The 18,864-nt window shown below is 39.0% G+C and overlaps 1 protein-coding gene and 1 pseudogene across 2 annotated transcripts in view; one reads left to right on the top strand and one right to left on the bottom strand.

Annotated features, from left to right (window-relative positions):
- Positions 1-651: 651 nt before the first annotated feature.
- Positions 652-18,864, bottom strand: part of GPCPD1 (glycerophosphocholine phosphodiesterase 1) — a 69,271-nt gene continuing 51,058 nt past the window's right edge. For both annotated transcript variants that reach the window (XM_055265074.2, XM_055265075.2), the window contains 5 exons: positions 16,814-16,879; positions 15,288-15,424; positions 14,034-14,169; positions 13,299-13,459; positions 652-4,042 (listed from right to left, as the gene is read on the bottom strand). In XM_055265074.2, coding sequence (XP_055121049.1) covers positions 3,853-4,042; positions 13,299-13,459; positions 14,034-14,169; positions 15,288-15,424; positions 16,814-16,879 — 690 coding nt within the window. In that variant the 3' untranslated portion in view covers positions 652-3,852. The remainder of the gene's footprint in view (positions 4,043-13,298; positions 13,460-14,033; positions 14,170-15,287; positions 15,425-16,813; positions 16,880-18,864) is intronic.
- Positions 4,753-5,646, top strand: LOC129474898 (eukaryotic translation initiation factor 4E-like; annotated as a pseudogene).

Raw genomic sequence — 18,864 nt, 5'->3', positions numbered from 1 at the left:
AAGAGGTCATATTGGAATGAGTTTCCAATCATGAATGCCAAAATCATGCAGTATTTCTAATACAGATACTTTGCTTTCTACCCCAAAAATACATGATCCAAAACTAAAATGCAAAGGAATAAATCAATTGTATCCGAATCTCAATTAACGGGACTCCATTATCAACCTAGAGTACCAAGCCAGTAATAATGTGAAAGGCAGAATTTAGTCAGAGGCATAGAGAGCGAGCCGAAGCAGAAAGGGCAATGAGTGTCTGCCAGGACTAATGAGGTGACTTGCCCCAGGCCACACAATTCCTATCCAAGGCAGCGCCCTTTTCACTACCAGTCCACCAACTGCGGGATTTAGGTATGCTGTCCCAGGAAGAGGCAACCAGGCCTGGGGGAAAAACTGTACCTTCTTCTTCCACTTACATGGAATAACTATCCCTGTTATTTCTCCTCAGTCTGCATGGAGCAAAAACTTGGTTTTAGCATAATCCATCAAATACATGACTCCAAGCAACCAGACAGAGAACTCCATGGGTAAACATACAAACACATGCAAACACACATGCACATGTGAGCGCACACATACTCCAGACATTATGGCCACGCATGCCATACAAAACTGTATGTTTATCGTGAAACAATCTGAGTTAGGAAACTAGGATTGTTGCCACCACCATTTATTTATCTAGTTCATAACTAAGGATAGAACACTACAGCAGTGCTAGAGATGCAAAGACGTCCCTGCCCTTAAGGGGCTTACAATCTTACTGGAGAATATAACAGGCACATAAGAAGCTGGACTACAAGGAAGCAAGAGCTAACAAATGCCAGACTTCGGAAGGCAGCATAGTTTGAGAACATGGGATTCAGAGTCACAAAACCCACATCCTAGTCCCAACCCAGTATATCAGTTAACCTCTCTGGGTTTTTTCCCAGCTACAACATTAAATAGTAAGACTGAGAGGCTGTCTGCATGTTTCCATCATGATTCAGATCAAAAGCTGAGATGAGCTTTATGGAGGAGGTGGCACCTGAGCGGGACACTGAAGGAAGGCAAAGGAGGTCTTTCAGACAAGGAAAGCAGTACTGAGGTAGCTGTAGGCTTGGAGTTTGGAGGGAAGACGATAGACAAGTGTCACAAGGAGCAACGGCAGAGAGGTGGGTGGGTGGCAGGAAGTACCACCACACTTCCCACACAGGGGTGAGCGGTGTGCCTCACATTTACATCTGATCATTTACAGTACATAATTCCAGAGAGTAGAAAATACCAGAGGATAATGGTGGCATTTTATCAAACATTTCACTTGATTTCCATAAAGTATAAAATAATTTAACATTATACCTCTACATTTCAAAATTCACATCAATAAACCATCCTAATTGTCAAGATGTGAACCAAAGTTTACATTCTTAGTAAACATAACTAAATCTCTTAATTCAAAAGGACATTTGATACAAATTATATTACTCCAATAATTCCAACATTCATTTTCCACCATGTTCCAAGCACTGTGAAAATAAAAATGACTATGACGAGGTCCCTGCCCTTCAAGAGCCCACAGCCTGGCAGATGAGACAAAGATCAACTCTGCCTACCTAGAATTACTGTGATGCACAGCCTGATCAAGGTACAACCCAAGGAGCACAAAGATGGATTCATCCTTTCTGGAGTTTCCACAAGGGCTCAGGAGAGAGGTCTTGGGTACAAGAAGAAATGAGTTTGGCAGAGAGAAAGTGACTATGGGAGAGGGCTCCCAGGCAGGGGACACACGGGCACAGACAGGAAGTCCAGGGCCAATGACAGGGACAGTGTGGCTGAAGCAGGGTGTAAAAGGCAACAGTTACTGATATGAAGGCCCAGACTTCGCCCTGTGAAAATACGGAGCCACTGCTTGTCATGTTGTAATCACCTACCAACACCGGTTCACAAGGTCAGGAAGAGATAGGACAGCAAGTGAGCAGAAGGTTCTGTCTGTACTGTAGGCAGTGACTGTCTGCTCTCCCCAGCAACTCAACTGCTCAGAAGCCACACTCCCCATGACCTTCTTCCTTCATCCTTTCTTCTGTCTCCTTTTTCTCTTTATGATCTGCTTCCCCTCTGTCCTCGAGTCTTCAAAATGGAGCCAGCATTGGGAAGGCATAGGAGAGGAGCAAAGGAGCAGGACTAGAAACAAACACATATGACTAATTGAGTTACTATAAAGAAATGGCAACCATATTGGACAAAGGTCTGCAGATGAAGGAAACTAATTCTTTTTCAGGAGTTTTCCAAAAGTGCCCAATTCACACCAAAATGTTGGAAAATCTCACACAATGTGGGAAAAGTATACAGAACCCTTGCAGAAGACTCCATTTCCTAAACTATTTCCCATTACTATGAAAGTTACAAATGCAATACCATAAGATTTCAGAGCCTATCTTCACACAAATAAGATCTGACCAAAACTGCATTGTTCAGCTTAAAAAATAATACACAATGTATAATTTCAAGTCTTAGGTTCTCAGCTACTACCAAAATATGTCAATATATGAATAAACTGCCTCGTGAAAAACATGCAGTAAAAGGTAGATGCAAATAAGCCATCCCTTTAGGGTAGACACTATATTAAAATTTCTTGTCACATTATAAAACCATTCTACAAAAGTAACACCTTCTTGAAATTTCATTTTGTAATGAAGAAAATAAATCTGTATCATTTTATTTAACATTCTTTAAGTTACAGTTAACACAATCTGCTTCTAATCCAAGAAATCCTAGTATAATCTGAAACACATGCATATACATTTAGTAAGACCTACATTTCTAAATAAATTACATGCATGATATACGATAAAGAAAACTAATATGAGAATTCAGGACACTTATTTTTCTGCATGGAAATTTAACTACTGTACAACACACATACAAAACAAACTCACAAAGCAACAGTGTGTAATAAGTAGTGAGAGACACACAAAATAAGCATATTTAAAACGCCTACAAACAGCCTTTTTTTTTAGGCAACAAAATGCGTCCAGTCCTTGCCATCTCCTCACACTCACCTAGCACCACAGACGCAAGGACCTAACGGTAAACATGTACAATATCTCATGCTTCACACCTACAGCATGCACTGAATTGAATTTATACGTTGTGATCTATTCTACTACGTATGCAATACATACTTTTTCTTACTAATATTTTATACATTAAATTACCCTGCAGCATTTTGAAATTTTAACATTGATGTAAAACAACTTTTGAAAGATTTATGAAACAAGATTCAAGGTTCACCTTCAGGCTGGTTTGGTTAAGTGGAAAAATGGCAGCAGCCTCAAGGTTCATACTGAATGAAAATGGTGTTGTGTGCATGTCAACCCATGTAAAAAATACCTATATATAAGATGGCACAAATATTTGTGCAGTTGGAATCACCAGTGCAAATGCATGCATTTGAGGTACTTCTTTTTTCCATGGTCAGGTATAATTATGCATAGTCATTTTCCTTACGTGCTAAAGATTTCAGACCTGATCAAATGAAAAGCTGTAAGTGTAAATATGAGCTATTTATATAGTTAATTTCAAAGTGCTATGCTTTTAATGAATATTTGTTTAACATTATAGATTTATATATTCAGTTTAAAATATTTATATTACCAACCAATAAATTTTCTCACTATAAAGAGACTGACTGGCAATTATACCTGGCCAAGTAATTTAAATAGCATACTTGCAAGAACTGTAGTGAAAGAGTTAAATACTTCATTATTGCTTCATTGAACTGAGAAGCCCAAAAGGCATAGGTCAACGATGCTCAGTGACGAAAAATGAATACCCAGAACAGCGGCGCATGCCCCCAAAATGACCTCTGCGCAATAAAAACTAAGCATTCTCTACGTTATCAATGCCATTGGCATCCACATGGATATCAGGCTCCCCGCACAAAGATGAGGGAACAAAGCGGCTAACAGTGGGACACAAACAGCTCTTAAGTTCTGGCAATTCTTGCTTCAGGCGTTCCAATTGCTCCACTTGGAATATATTTGGTTGTTCAGGCATCCAATCATATATCCTATGATGAAACAAATACAAAATACATAAAATACTGTAATTTTATGGTTTACCTAAGACCTGCCTGATTCAACCTTTTCATAAGAATTCATTTACAGAATGCCTGGAACATCCACATCAGAGTTTTTGTTTTGTTTTAAAGATGAAAGTATCCATTCTATTTTTTAAAATTTCTCTTCTTCCCAGTCTTTCCAATAATCCAGAAGAGCAGCACTGCCCTTTTGTATCTCTGATACAATGGAGCTCAACATAAAGCAACTGAATCAGAAAATGAAGTGTCTAAGTTTACTTGTGATCTAGCTTAAAGTATTTGCCCTCCAACTCGCCTTTTTTTTTTTTTTTTTTAACAAATGGAAATCTATAAAAAACTGACTGCTCTGACTTCAAAGTCACTAAAGATCAAGATAAGAAGACTGCTCACCAGCATGGGAACTACTCTAAAGCTGCTCAATAACATCAGACGCATCCAGAGTGGAGAACTCTGAAAGAGCCTCTGGTGACTTGACACTGGCACTGCCCATCAGCAGAGAAAGGATGGCCTCCTGTGCCTGAATGTGACAGCCAGGCAACTATGTAAGGCAGTATCAGAGAATCTTTATGACATCACAGTAGGAAAGAATTTTTTCAACACAATAAAAAATATGGTGACTAATAAATATCTGACTGTATTAAAACAAAGAATTTCTACTAATTAAAGACATATCTAAGAGAATGAAAAATGACCTCTGGGTCAAGGTATCAAGACAGAACTTTAACTTAACTTTAACTTCATTCTCTCCCTATATTCCATTAAAAATAAAACAGAGATTCTTTTTAATAAAATCCATTAGTATGAGAAAAACCCAAGAGACAAAGCTACAACATTTTGAAAGCTGGAAAACAGATGGATAAATAAGAACTAAAAGTTTGTCAGTGAGAGAACTGAAAAGGCTGTCTCACAGGCCAGTGGTAGGAAACACGAAGAGCAGAGTTAAAAGCAGGAGCAGATCGATCTGAGACGGTGACCGTCAAACCAGAAACCACCTAATCCCCCTAAGGAAGGGAAGAAAACAGAATCTAATCAGGAGGTTGCTAACCCAGAACACTACATTAAACATCCTCTACAGAACAGATGGGCACTCTGGTTTTTTTAAAAAAGATAAAAGCAAAACTTGGCAAGCGAACCTGCCACTGATCTCTAAGTTTGATCCTGTTGACTTTTGGGCTCTGTACAACCATATCCAGTTGTCTAGTAATTTAATGCCTGGCTGTGACTACTCACTTTTTAAGGATGGTATTGAGCCCATGTGGGAAGATGAGAAAAACAAATGGGGAGGATGATGGCTAATTTACACTGAACAAACAGCAGACATGAAGGGACCTCAATCACTTTTGGCTAGAGACTCTACCGTGTGCCTTATTGGAGAATCTTTTGATGACTACAGTGATGATGTATGTGGAGCTGTTGTTAATGTTAGAGCTAAAGGTGTTAAGACAGCAGTATGAACTACTGAATGTGAAAACAGAGACGCTGTTACACATATAGGGAGGGTATACGAGGAAAGGTTAGGACTTCCTCCCAAACAAAAAGACTTCTATAAAGAAAAAAAAAATCCAGAAAATTGAAAGGGACAAGAATCAAAAGAAATATTTTTGAAAAAGTTTTCCCGTGTTTAACAACATGTATTGACAGACTAAAGGGGTTACCAAGTGTCCAGCAAAGTGGGCAAAGCCAGACTCACAAGAAAACACATCTCTATAGAATTTCCAAACACTGGTAATAAAGGGAAGACCCTCAAAGTTTCTAAACAGGAAACACAGATTACATGTGAGAACATAATCAAGATGGCTTCACACTCAACGGCAACACTGGAATGGTAAAGATGATGGAGAATGTTTCTAAAATTCTAACGTATTTCTAACAGAGTTCTATACACAGCCATGACATTTCTGGACATATAAGACCTCAAAAACATTTCCTCCTGTGTTCACCTTTCTTAAGAGGATGCTGAAAGATGTGTCCCGTAAAACTCATTGAACCAAGAGAGAAACAGATATGAGCTACAGGAAACAGGAGCTCTAACACAGAGAATGGCAGGACACAGGATGACAGCGGTGCACAATCAACCAATCAGTACTGGAGCAGCCCAGTGGAGAGGCAGATGTGTTGAGGGCTATTACTCCGAGAGAGACACTGTCACTCTAGCAGCTATGTTAACCTAAGAACAGAGTGCCCTCATGAGCCTGAAGTGGCATATTACTTAAATATGGTCTAACCATGTGCTGATTAAGTTTCCACATTACCTGCAGGATTATGATGTTTTGGCCTACTCCTGAGAATTGGTAACAGGCTACAGTGAGTGTAGAACCAGGAAATACAGGATAGCCCACTCCTGCTATACTTCCAATGCCTGACCCACAGGCAGATGTCCTGAGCTAGAGACCCAGCGGGACACACAATCAGTTCAGAAAGTTAAGACTAGCATTTAAGCGCACACACGCAAAGAAGTACACGTATGAACAGGAAGTATCTAAAAGACACTTTGAATTGTTTCAGGTGCATATTTGTAAATATACCTTATCTGTGTACTGGGTTGCCACATAAAATAGGTTGGGTGCAAAAACGTTTGAAAGTCACTGTACTATCAATAATGTTCACAGCAACACTATAAAATAGCAATTACTTGGCAGCAACCTAAATGTTCCTAAATAGCAGTCTAAGCTGTGGTAAAGACAACAATGGAATATTAATACGACCACGAAAAGGAGGAAGGTATAGCTACATGCAACAATATAGGTTAATTTTAAGAACATAATTACAAGTTTTACAAAGTATAATTAAAGCTTGAAACTATACAAAACTACAGCCGGCACAGGAGAATCACTTGAACCCAGGAGCTGGAGGCTAAGGCAGGAGAATCACTTGAACCCAGGAGCTGGAGGCTAAGGCAGGAGAATCACTTGAACCCAGGAGCTGGAGGCTAAGGCAGGAGAATCACTTGAACCCAGGCTGCAGTGAGCCGAGATAGTGCCACTGCACTCCAGCCTGGGTGACAAAGACTCCATCTCAAAAAATAAAAAGAACAGCCTCTTACTCATCATCCTAAGTGCAAATTTCCCAAACAAAATACCAGAAAATGATATGTAGCAGCTGAGTGTTTGATAATTGAAAACACACACTCACACATTCTCACCATACCTCTCTCCAATCCAAAATGCCTCAAAGGCTCCAAGTCACTAATCATTCAAAACCTTCTATATGATGTCTAAATTTGATAATGGAAAAAATAGCATAAGCAGATTATTTAGAAATAGAGGTAACTGCCAGAAGAGCCAGATAATAAAGATTTGAGGGGACAGGGTCTCGGCCAGAGACAAATGGAAGAAAAAGGTAGAAGAAATTATTCGTTTTTTATTATAAGATTTTTCAAACTATTTGAATTTTAAAACTATATACACATACTTTTTTGAATAAAATTTAAAAAAAAAAAACACTTTTTGAGGGTAAAAACCAACTCAACACAACCCACCTTTCCCCTCCTCAGACCCTGTTAGGAATCTAGTGCCTGTCCACCTCTCTGCAACCCTCAACAGAGTCATGCCCTGATTTACGCTCTTGCCTCTGCCTAGAACACAAATCTTGCCAAAGTAAACACAACCTCTCCCCAAATTCCAACTCAATTCTTCCTCTTTAAAGCTCCAAGCCAGGAAGAACTTTCTTAAGCACCTGTTATATCATGTATCTTCCTGTTCTCCATTAAATGTCAACATTTGATTTCAACCAAGTAAAGCCCTTGAGATGAAGGATCTGCATCAAATTTGTATACTCTACAAAACCATAAATGATATAATCTCATAATACACTTCCTTGTTGGAAAATATTTGTAATCATTCCTTGTAATAAAAATACACACATAACCATATACATTCAAAAATTTGCTAAAGCCAGTACTTGTTTCAAATTATTAATTTAAAATTTTAATTAAATTAGTTGGAAACGCTGAAGAGCGCTATGCATCATGCATGCTATTTCATGCAAAATTAACCAAATAGTTTAAAAGGCAGGTAGGTAGGATTTACTTGGACTACAATTTTAAAACCAAACTAATTGAGACAAAATACTGGAAGGAAAACAAGCTTTATTCAGAAAGTAATATAACTTTATGGGAAGAATAGTAATATGAACCAAATCCAAGGAATGTATTGTTTAAAGCAGGCCTAGTGACATTTTATCACTTACTTTTTGTGTAACACTTCTCAAGCACAGGCAATCTTTGTTTTACTGCACGTCATCTTGTTTTTTTAAAATTCTTATAATTTAATTTTATTTTATATGAGATGGGTCTCCTCCCAAAGTGCTGGGATTACAGGCATGAACCACCATGCCCCACCTGTGCTTTTCAGATACTGTGTTTCTTACAAATTGAAGCTTTGTGACCACCCTGCACCCAGCAAGTCTGTTGGTGCCATTTTCCCAACAGCATGTGCTCACTTCATGTCTGTGTCACATTTTGATAATTCCCACAATATTTCAAAGTTCTTCATTATGATTCTGATATGATCTGTGATTAGTAATCTTTGATGTCACTATTGTAATTGTTTTGAGGTGCCACGAATCATACCCATAAATCAGTGTGTTCTGACTGCTCCACTGACCAGCCTCTCCACTATCTTTCTGCCTCTCTTCTGCCCTCCCTATTCCCAGAGACACATCCATATTGAAATCAGGCCAATTAATCTTACAATGGCCCCTAAGAGTTCAGGTGAAAGAAAGAATCTTAAATCTCTCAATTTAAATCAAAAACTAGAAATAATTAAAATTAGTGAGGAAGGTATGTTAAAAACTAAGATAGGCTGAAAGCTGGGCTTCTTGCACCAAACTGTTAACCAAGTTACGAATGCAAAGGAAAAGTCTTTGAAGGAAATTGAAAGTGCTACTACGGTGAACACAACAATGAAAAGAAAGCAAAGCAGCCTTATTGCTGATAAAGAGAAACTTTTAATGGCCTGGATAGAAGATCAAACCAGCCAAAACATTTCCTTAAGCCAAAACCTAATTCAAAGGGCTTAACTCTCTTCAGTTCTATCAAGGCTGAAAGAGGTAAAGAAGCTGCAGAAGAAAAGTTGGAACCCAACAGAGGTTGGTTCATGAAGTTTAAGGAAAAAGAAGCTGTTCCACAACGTAAAAGTGCAAAGTGAAGTATCAAGTGCTGATGGAGAAGCTGCAGTAAGGTATCCAGAAGGTCTTGCTAAGATCACTTAACAAAGTGGCTACAATGAACAACAGATTTTCTTTTCTTTTTTTTTTTTTTTAAGACAGAGTCTCACTCTGTTGCCCAGGCTGCAGTGCAGTGGTGTGATCTCGGCTCACTGCAAGCTCCACCTCCTGGGTTCAGGCCATTCTCCTGTCTCAGCCTCCCGAGTAGCTGGGACTACAGGCGCCTGCCACCACGCCCGGCTAATTTTTTTTTTTTTTTTTTTTTTTTTTTTTGTATTTTTAGTAGAGACGGGGTTTCACTGTATTAGCCAGGATGGTCTCGATCTCCTGACCTCGTGATCTGCCCACCTCGGCCTCCCAAAGTGCTGGGATTACAGGCATAAGCCACCACCCCCTGCCGAAAAACAGATTTTCGTAGACAAAACAGCCTTCTATTGGAAGATGCCATCTAGACCTTTCATAACTTGAGAGATGTCAATGCCTGGCTTCAAAGCTTCAAAAAACAGGCTGCTTCTCTTGTTAGGAGTTAATACAACTGATGATGAGTTTAAGTTGAAGCCAATACTCATTTAACACTCTGAAAATTGTAGGGCCCTTCAGAATTACGCTAAATCTACTCTGTGCTCCAGAAATGCAACGAAGTCTGGATGACAACACATCTGTACACAGCATGGTTTACTGAATATTTTAAGGCCACAGTTGAGACCTGCAGCTCAGGAAGAAAACAGACACTTTTCAAAATATTACTGATCGTTGACAATGCACTCGGTCACCCAAGAGCTCTAACAGAGATTGCTGCTTTCATACCTGTTAACACAAAATCCATTCTGCAGCCCATGGATCAAGGAGTCACTTTGACTTTCAAGTCTTATTACCTTAGAAATACGTTTCAAAGACTGCAGCTGCCACAGACAGTGATTCCTCTGAAGGATCTTGGCAAGGTAAACTGAAAACTTTTTATCATTCCAGATACCATTAAGAACATTTCTGACTCATGGGACAAGATGAAAATAACATTAACAGGCATTTGGAAGAAGTTGACATCAATCCTCATAGATGCAAGAGGGGTTCAAGACTTCGGTGGAAGAAGTCACTGCAGATGTGGTGGAAACAGAAAGAGACCTAGAAATAGAAGTGGAACCTAAAGATGTGACTGAATTGCTGCAATCTCATGATAAAACTTTAACAGATGAGGAGTTGCTTCTTATGGATGAGGAAAGAAAATGGTTTTTTGAGATAAATCCACCCAACAAAGATGCTCTGAACATTGTTTAAATGACAACAAGAGATTCAGAATATTACATAAACTTAATTAATAAAGCAGCAGCAGGGTTTGAGAAGATGGACTCCAACTTAAAGATGTACTACTGTGGGGCGGGGAGTGGTGGCTACCTGTAATCTCAGCACTTTGGGAGGTAAAGACAGGCAGATCACCTGAGGTCAGCAATTCGAGAACAGCCTGGCCAATATGGTGAAACCCTGTCTCTACCAAAAATACAGAAATTAGCTGGATGTGGTTGTGCGTGCCTGTAGTCCCAGCTACTCGGGAGGCTGAGGCAGGAGAACACTTGAACCTGGGAGGCAGAGGTTGCAGTGAGCCGAGATTGTGCCATTGCACTGCAGCCTGGGCGACAGAGCAAGACTCAATCTCAAAAAAAAATAATAAAATAAAAATAAAGATATTTTGGCAGGGCGCAGTGGCTCACACCTGTAATCGCAGCACTTTGGGAGGCCGAGGTGGGTGGATCACTTGGGGTCGAGAGTTCAAGAACCTGGCCAACATGGCGAAACCTCTTCTCTAGTAAAAATACAAAAATTAGCCGGGCATGGTGGCAGGTGCGCGCCTGTAATCCCAGCTACTCAGGAGGCTGAGGCAGAAGAATCGCTTGAACCCAGGAGATGGAGGTTGCAGTGAGCCAAAATCATGCCACTGCACTCCAGCCGGGGTGATAAGAGTGAGACTCTGTCTCAAAAAAGCAAAAACAAATAAAAAAGATGTTTTGCTGTGGGTGAAAAATGCTCTTAAACACCATCACATGCAACAGACAAATATTGTGTAAAAGCAAGAGTCCACTGGTGCAGCAGACTTCATTTGTGTCTTATTTTAAGAAACTGCCACCTCAGCCTTCAGCAACCACCACCCTAATCAGTCAGCAGCCGCCAACATCAAGGCAAGACCCTCCAGCAGCAAAATGACTATGATTTGCTAAAGGCAAATTGTCAGCATTTCTTAGTAACAGCGTATTTTACAATTAAGATACATACTGTGTTTTCTCAGACACAACACTACTGTACACTTGGTAAGCTACAGTGTAGTATAAACATAACTTTTTTTTTAGACAGAGTCTCACTCTGTCACCCAGGCTGGAGTGCAGTAGTGCGATCTCGGCTTACTGCAACCTCCGCCTCCCGGGTTCAAGCGATTCTCCTGCCTCAGCCCCGAGTAGCTGAGATTACAGGCGCGCACCACCACACCCGGCTAATTTTTGTATTTTTAGTAGAGACAGGGTTTCACCATGTTGGTCAGGCTGGTCTCGAACTCCTGACCTCATGATCTGCCCGCCTCAGCCTCCCAAGGTGATGGGATTACAGGTGTGAGCCACTGCGCCCAGCCTAAACATAACATTTATATGCACTCAGAAACCAAAAGATTTGGGACTTGCTTTGCTGTGGTGGTCTGGATCCCAGCCTTCACTATTGCTGAGGTACACCTGTATGAGCAAGTCTGCTAATGCCTCAGCAGAGTAAATGACATCCCTTCTAACCCCAAATGTGTTTATACTAAAGAAATCTTTTTGTCTCTCAGATTAGTGGCTGCCAAAGAAGCTGATGGAAAAAAAAAGATTTGTTCAATAAATTATTTGAATCCCTACTGGGTGCCCCACATTGTTCTAACCTCAATAGCAATGAACAAATCAGGCAAACAGCCTTGCCCTCCTCATGGAGCCTATATTCTCATTTGCATGTGTGCATTAGTGCCAAGGAGGATGGAGGAAAGGGGCTACGGAGAAAAACAAGTAAAATATAACACAGAATATGTGATGTGTCAGATGATGATACATGATATGGAGACAAGTCGGGAAGTGCACTGTGAATAGAGGTTGTTATTTGAAATTGGCTGTTCAAGAAAGTCCTCACTGAGGTGACATTTAAATTGTTACAGAAGTCTTTCTCCAGAGAATGGGAAACAGCAGATGGGGGAGTTCTGTGGAAGGTCAGAGAGGGAAAAAGGGTTGGAAGGTGGTGGGGTGGCAGACTGGCTCATACAGGGCCCTCAGACTTCAGCTTTTCCTTTAGGTGACACAGAAAACCGTGGGAGAGTTTTAAGTAGCAACATGATCAGACATACGCCTTAAAAGCTTCCCTCTGGCTGCCATACTAAGAATAAACAGCCTGACCGTTAAGGGTAGAGGCAGTCACCAGGGGACAGGCTACCTCAACAATCCACATCAAAGATGAGCTGCTTTAGTTGAGTGACAACAGTTAACTTGGTGAGTAGACTGATTCAGGATATATTTTGAAGACAGAACAAAAAGATTTTCTATCTGACTGGATTTGGGGTATGAGATAAAGAACAGAGTCATGGAAGACTAAGAATATGGTCTGAATTGTCACTTAAATCACTGAAATCAGGAAGACTGTAAGAGGAACAGGCGTCAGTGCCTGGAAATAAAAGTCTACAGAGGTCTAGGGAAGGGTCTGAGTTGGAGATACGTAAGTGTGAGAACACAGAAAGTTATGAAAAGCCACAGAATTGGACAAGAGCAATGAAACAGTCAGTATAGACAGAGAAGAGGTCTAAGGGCTGGCAGTCACCCTCACCCCCAGGATGATTTAGTATATATATCTGAGTTAGGGCCCAGTCATTTGAATCCTTAACAAGCTTCCCAAGTGATTCTGCTATCCTTCCAACTTTGAAAAGACTCATAGGCAAATGTTAAGATAACTTCAGGCTGAACTACAGAATTTTAACTTAACTAAGTTTAATTTTATTTATAGTTTCATAAGATGAAATCCATACTTCTAAATTCCATGAAAATTTTTCAAGAAAAACAAATACCTATCATAAATTAGACCATTAACTCCAAGTTCCTTCAATTTCCTTCTGTTTTCAGGATCATTGGTATCATCACCCCAGCAGAATATGACTAGTCCCTTAGCTTTTGCCTCTTGAATATAGGATGGGTTTCTGAGCAAGTCTTCAGTATGTACATTTATCCCCTAGAAGAAGAAAAATTAGTTGTGCATGAAAAAGAAACATTAACTGCAAAGCTAAATGCTCACACTCTAAATCAGTGCTCTCCAAAGTACAGTAGGCAGGAAAAGACAATGTTAAATTTTTTTCTTCCAATTACTTTATGGTATTCTTTTTAACGGACACTTCATACATAAATATATTCATAATATATTACTATATACATAATTTATAAACATACATATTGAATGTGCAGTAAAAAAATGTACTAATGGAATGCTCTATCAAAACAAGCTTACATTCATCTGTAAAATGGGAATAATATTTTTAAAAGGCATACAGTCTAAACATTTTTAGATTATTCATAAAATCTATTCAGAAAGTTAAATTAAAAAATTTAACGTATGCCTATAACAAATTTTGTACTTAATTTAATTGTTTTTCATCCTGAGATCTAATATCCTCGCTTTTAAGCAGAGCCACTTGTTTGCTACAGTTTAGTCAAAACGTTAGCATTAGATGTGTAAAGTAACATGAAATCTTTACTACTCTAAAATAGAAAACAAAAAATTAAAAGGTAAACATTCAAACATAACTTACCAGTAGATTTTCAAACTGTGCAAAGCTCATTGCAATGGGGGTTGTCCGAGATCTGAGGTCCATGAGTTCGGGATAAATCTCAGATTTTCCTTGAGTTAAAAATAGTATGGGATATTTGTTCTGCTTTTGCCGAACCCTGAAAAGAAACAATTTAAAAAATACCTTTCAATGGGGGCTAACTGTAATATTCCTTTTTGAAATTTTAGAAAACACTGAAAGTATAAAGAAAACAAACGAGGCCGGGCATGGTGGCTCACACTTGTAATCCCAACACTTTGGGAGGCCAAGGCAGGCAGAGCACTTGCGGTCATGAGTTCAAGACCAGCCTGCACAACATGGCGAAACCCCGTCTCTACTAAAAATACAAAAATTAGCCAAGTATCATGCACAGGCCTGTAATCCCAGCTACTGAGGAGGCCAGGGCACAAGATCACTTGAACCCTGAAGGCAGAGGTTGCAGTGAGCCGAGATCACACCACTGCACTCCAGCCTGGGCAACAGAACAAGACTCTGCCTCAAATAAATAAATAGATTTTAAAAAAAAAGAAAGAAAACAAAGAAAAATATTCCCATTTCTCAGATAAAACCACCATTAACATGTGTTGCCTTTCAGGCCAGGTACAGTGCAGTGGCTCATGCCTGTAATCCAAACACTTTGGAAAGCCAAGGCAGGAAGGTCACTTGAGCCTAAGAGTTTGACACCAGCCTGTGAAACAGGAAGAGACCCCATTTCTACAAAAAAATACAAAATTAGCCAGTCTTAATGGCATGCACATGCAGTCCCAGCTACTCAAGAGGCCAAGGCAGGAAAACTGCCTGTGCCCAAGAGGTCAGGGCTGCAGTGTCATCTTCGCACCACTGCAGCCTGGGTGACAGAGTGAGATCCTGTCTCAAAAACAATTTTTTTTAAATAAAAGATAAATACAAATTTAAAATTTTTCTATACAAGAGCTAAAATATTCTCAGGTATCAGCAGTGATATATCCCTAGGGAGCTTACAGTATGGAAAGGAGTATATGACCTGACTGTAAAATAAAGGGTGTGAGGCTCTAGGACCTAGTAGGTGTGGACTTCACAGGAGTAGTAGGCACCCTAGCAAGTAGTGAAGAAAGGGCATGAGGACACACACGACCTGACATGATTTCAGGGGACAGATCACGGGGGAAAGCTGGACAACTACCCCACCTCCAGACCGGTGCCTTAAGTCCTAGACACATTCTAAGAGTATAGGAAAAAACACGGAGTATTACTCACATTGTGCAAATATCTGCATCAAATGAAGAAAACACTATTCTCCTCTTCCCAGAATTTTCTAAAACAGTTTTTAAAATTATATCCAAAAACAGATTCATGTCAAAATATGTTGATAAGTTACCATCCCACATTCCATCCTATGTGAAAGAGAAAGCAAAATAAAAGTCACTGCACATCCTAAAATCAGTGCTGGAAACTGTTTTTATTCTGGCAAGCTGCGATGAAAAAACCCCTGACAGCATCTAGTCCAACTATTATTTTATAGATGATGTAACCTGAAAAGATTAAGTGATCTGCCCAAGATCACAAAGCTATTTAGTGATGACACAGGTCATAATTCAGATATAGAGACTCTCATACAAAAAGCAAGTAACGATTAACTATATCATCAATACACTTTTGCATTAATAAAGTTAAAATAAAAGCTAAAACTCTAGAATTTTGCAGTCTGCTATCACTATTTGCATAAATTATAAGACACATCATCTGCTAACAAATTAATAAAATGTCCCTATTAATTATTAATTAACAGTTTAAAAGTCTCATTCTTTGGGTCTTGGGCATATCAAGTAACCAAAAATTAATTAAAATAATTCAATAAATATAGCCAAGACACCAAGCCAGCTCTATTGACATTCAAATGTTAAACGTTTTTAAGTATTAGTCACTGAAATAATTCTAGAAGCTCAGAAAACTAAAAATCACATTATTAGGGAAACCTTAGTTGAGAATTCACTACATTAACAAGGACCAGCTTGTCACAAACAGCATAATTTGAGGGCAATTACAGATTATTCTGACCGAAACAAATTCAAGGGTATTGCTCAACGCCCAATCATGACATCTGAATTAACTACTTTCAACACCCCACACTCTACTACCCCAAGCCCCTTGCAATGCATCCCATCAATCTGCACATATTCTCTCTGATATATTCAATAGTTAGCTAATTGTTTTCCACAACTGAAATGTAAGTCCCAGGAAGACAAGGCCTTATTCTCTTTTGTGGACTACTTGTCCCGAGCACTTGGAAAACGCCTGGTCCATAGCAGCTTTTCAAAAAATATTTGTTGAACAAAAAAATGACTAAATTTGTAAGTGATTTAAAACAACTGCAGAAATTTTTTTTCCTGAGTAATTATTACTAGCTACTGTTAACAACAGAAAGCTGCTTAGAAAATTATTTAAAACATATTCTTATATGGGAAATAAGTAAGTAAAAACTAAATCCAAGAGAAGTGACTGTCCACTTTATAAGTATCTCCCCAAAACCATCATATTGTTCACACAAGACACATGTAAATTGAAATTTCTACAATATTCATCATTAACTTGAAATACTCACATACTAGCATGAATGCAAGTTATGTTTTATTTAAAGGGTCCAATAAGCATTGTGCTTGATGGAGGAAGCCACAGTGAGATTTCAATTTAGCTTATTCCATTAAAATACAAAGATAAGAATGAAAGAATTTTTTAGAAAGGGCATAGAGAGTACAGAATGTGCTGCATAGAGAATTACTTACCCTTTGTTGGCAGATCCATTTTATTTCAATGTTAAACCCTACATCTTCTGGCAAAGACTCTAAAACCTATGGTTTTGTTTGTTGGTGGTAAATTTTGTTTTTGATGAGATGGATAGCAGAATAAGAAAACAAAAAACAGAATTATTACTAAAAATAATAAGAATTTATCATTAGTAGCAATAAAATGCTTTGTGCATAATGCACAAACATATTTTGTCATACTCAAAGTGACAACCTGGTAGATGATTATGTTAAATAAGGTCAAAAGAAATTAAGCAGCAAAAGCAGGAGTCTCAGGCACCGTCTGTGATAACTGACCAACACAAAGATGGTCCTTAACCTCAAATCCTTTTCGCCATTACTAGTAAACATCCAAAGTGAACTCTAACACAATAGGCAACATCATGAATTCAAGACATTTGTCATGTATTCTACATTGCGTTTGGGGATGTCAATCTACTTGCCTCAAATCTATGAAAAACCATGATTTTTAGATTGTTTTGAAGGTGATGATGCTAAACAAATACCAGAACTTCCTGAAAGATGTATCCCCAAATGAAAAGATTATGCTGCAGCTCATAAATCACAAAAGTTATAATTTATATAAATGACAAATGCTATCAGTGTATCTAAACTAAATTATCTAGACACTTTGCCATCAGATTATTTTGGCAGTTGTAACTAGAAAATGACATTGAAAATATGAAACTTGGTTAGTAACCTCCAAAGAACGGACTTGTTCAGTCTTAAACAAACATGAAGCCCAGACATGTACATAAATATGCTCAGGGCAAAATGAATTTAATAGAGATTATGTTTTATTATTATTATTTTTGAGGCATAGTCTCACTCTGTAACCCAGGCTGGAGCACAGTGGCACAATCTCGGTTCACTGCAACCTCCACTTCCGGGGTTCAAGCAATTCTCCTGCCTCAGGGCCCGAGTAGCTGGGATTACAGGTGCCTGCCACCACACCTGGCTAATTTTTTGTATTTTAGTAGAGATGGGTTTCACCACGTTGACTAGGCCGGTCTGAAACTCCTGACCTCAGGAAATCCACCTGCCTTGGCCTCCTGAAGTGCTGGGATTACAGGCGTGAGCCACTGTGCCTGGCATATTATTTTAGATACTTCAAAATTTTAGGTGTCAAAGAACATGTGTAGCATATATGGTACTGAATTTTTTAACAGCAAATAAATGCATACAAACAGAATAATACAGTGGTAAGAACATAGCCCAGGAGTCTGGCGACCTGGCGTCTAGCTCTGGGTCTACTCTTAACCAGCTGCATGTAAGTACAGCATCTAAAACAGTTTGTATTCAATTTTGTGTGGGACTTTTTTTATTTTCTCCTATATCTAAAGACTTATTTAACACATCTGTCATATTTTTGCTGGACTAATGCAAAATGAGAAAGACTAGGACAATATATTAGTGTTGAGATTGCTAAAAGCCGAATTTGCCAGAAAAGTGTCTATATAATGAGATTTATATTTGGTATTATTTGGGCATTAAAATTTCTTTTTTTTTTTTTTTTTTTGAGACGGAATCTCGCTCTGTCATCCAGGCTGGAGTGCAGTGGCGCGATCTCGGATCACTGCAAGCTCCGCCTCCCGAGTTCACGCCATTCTCCTGCCTCAGCCTCCCGAGTAGCTGGGACTACGGGCACCCGCCACCACGCCTGGCTAATGTTTTGTATTTTTAGTAGAGACGGGGTTTCACATGTTAGCCAGGATGATCTCGATCCCCTGACCTCGTGATCCACCTGCCTTGGCCTCCCAAAGTGCTAGGATTACAAGCGTAAGCCACCACACCTGGCCAAAATTTCTTTGTGATTGAATTATAATGGCAAAGTGAGTAAATGCATTTGTGTGCGTGTTTTAACTTATTTGACTAAAAGGTTGTCAAACCTGTATTAAAATTTAAAATTTTTGTCCTGGGAATCATGAGATTTCTAAACAACAAATGATTTTAGAAAATTGAATTAGAAGAAATTATCTTATTTAGATGGGCTTCATAAGTACCTTAAAAGTTATACAAATTATATTTTA

This window comes from Symphalangus syndactylus, chromosome 24, assembly GCF_028878055.3.
Source record: "Symphalangus syndactylus isolate Jambi chromosome 24, NHGRI_mSymSyn1-v2.1_pri, whole genome shotgun sequence".
Lineage (NCBI taxonomy): Eukaryota > Metazoa > Chordata > Mammalia > Primates > Hylobatidae > Symphalangus > Symphalangus syndactylus.
This window is presented reverse-complemented; position numbering and strand designations above follow the sequence as displayed.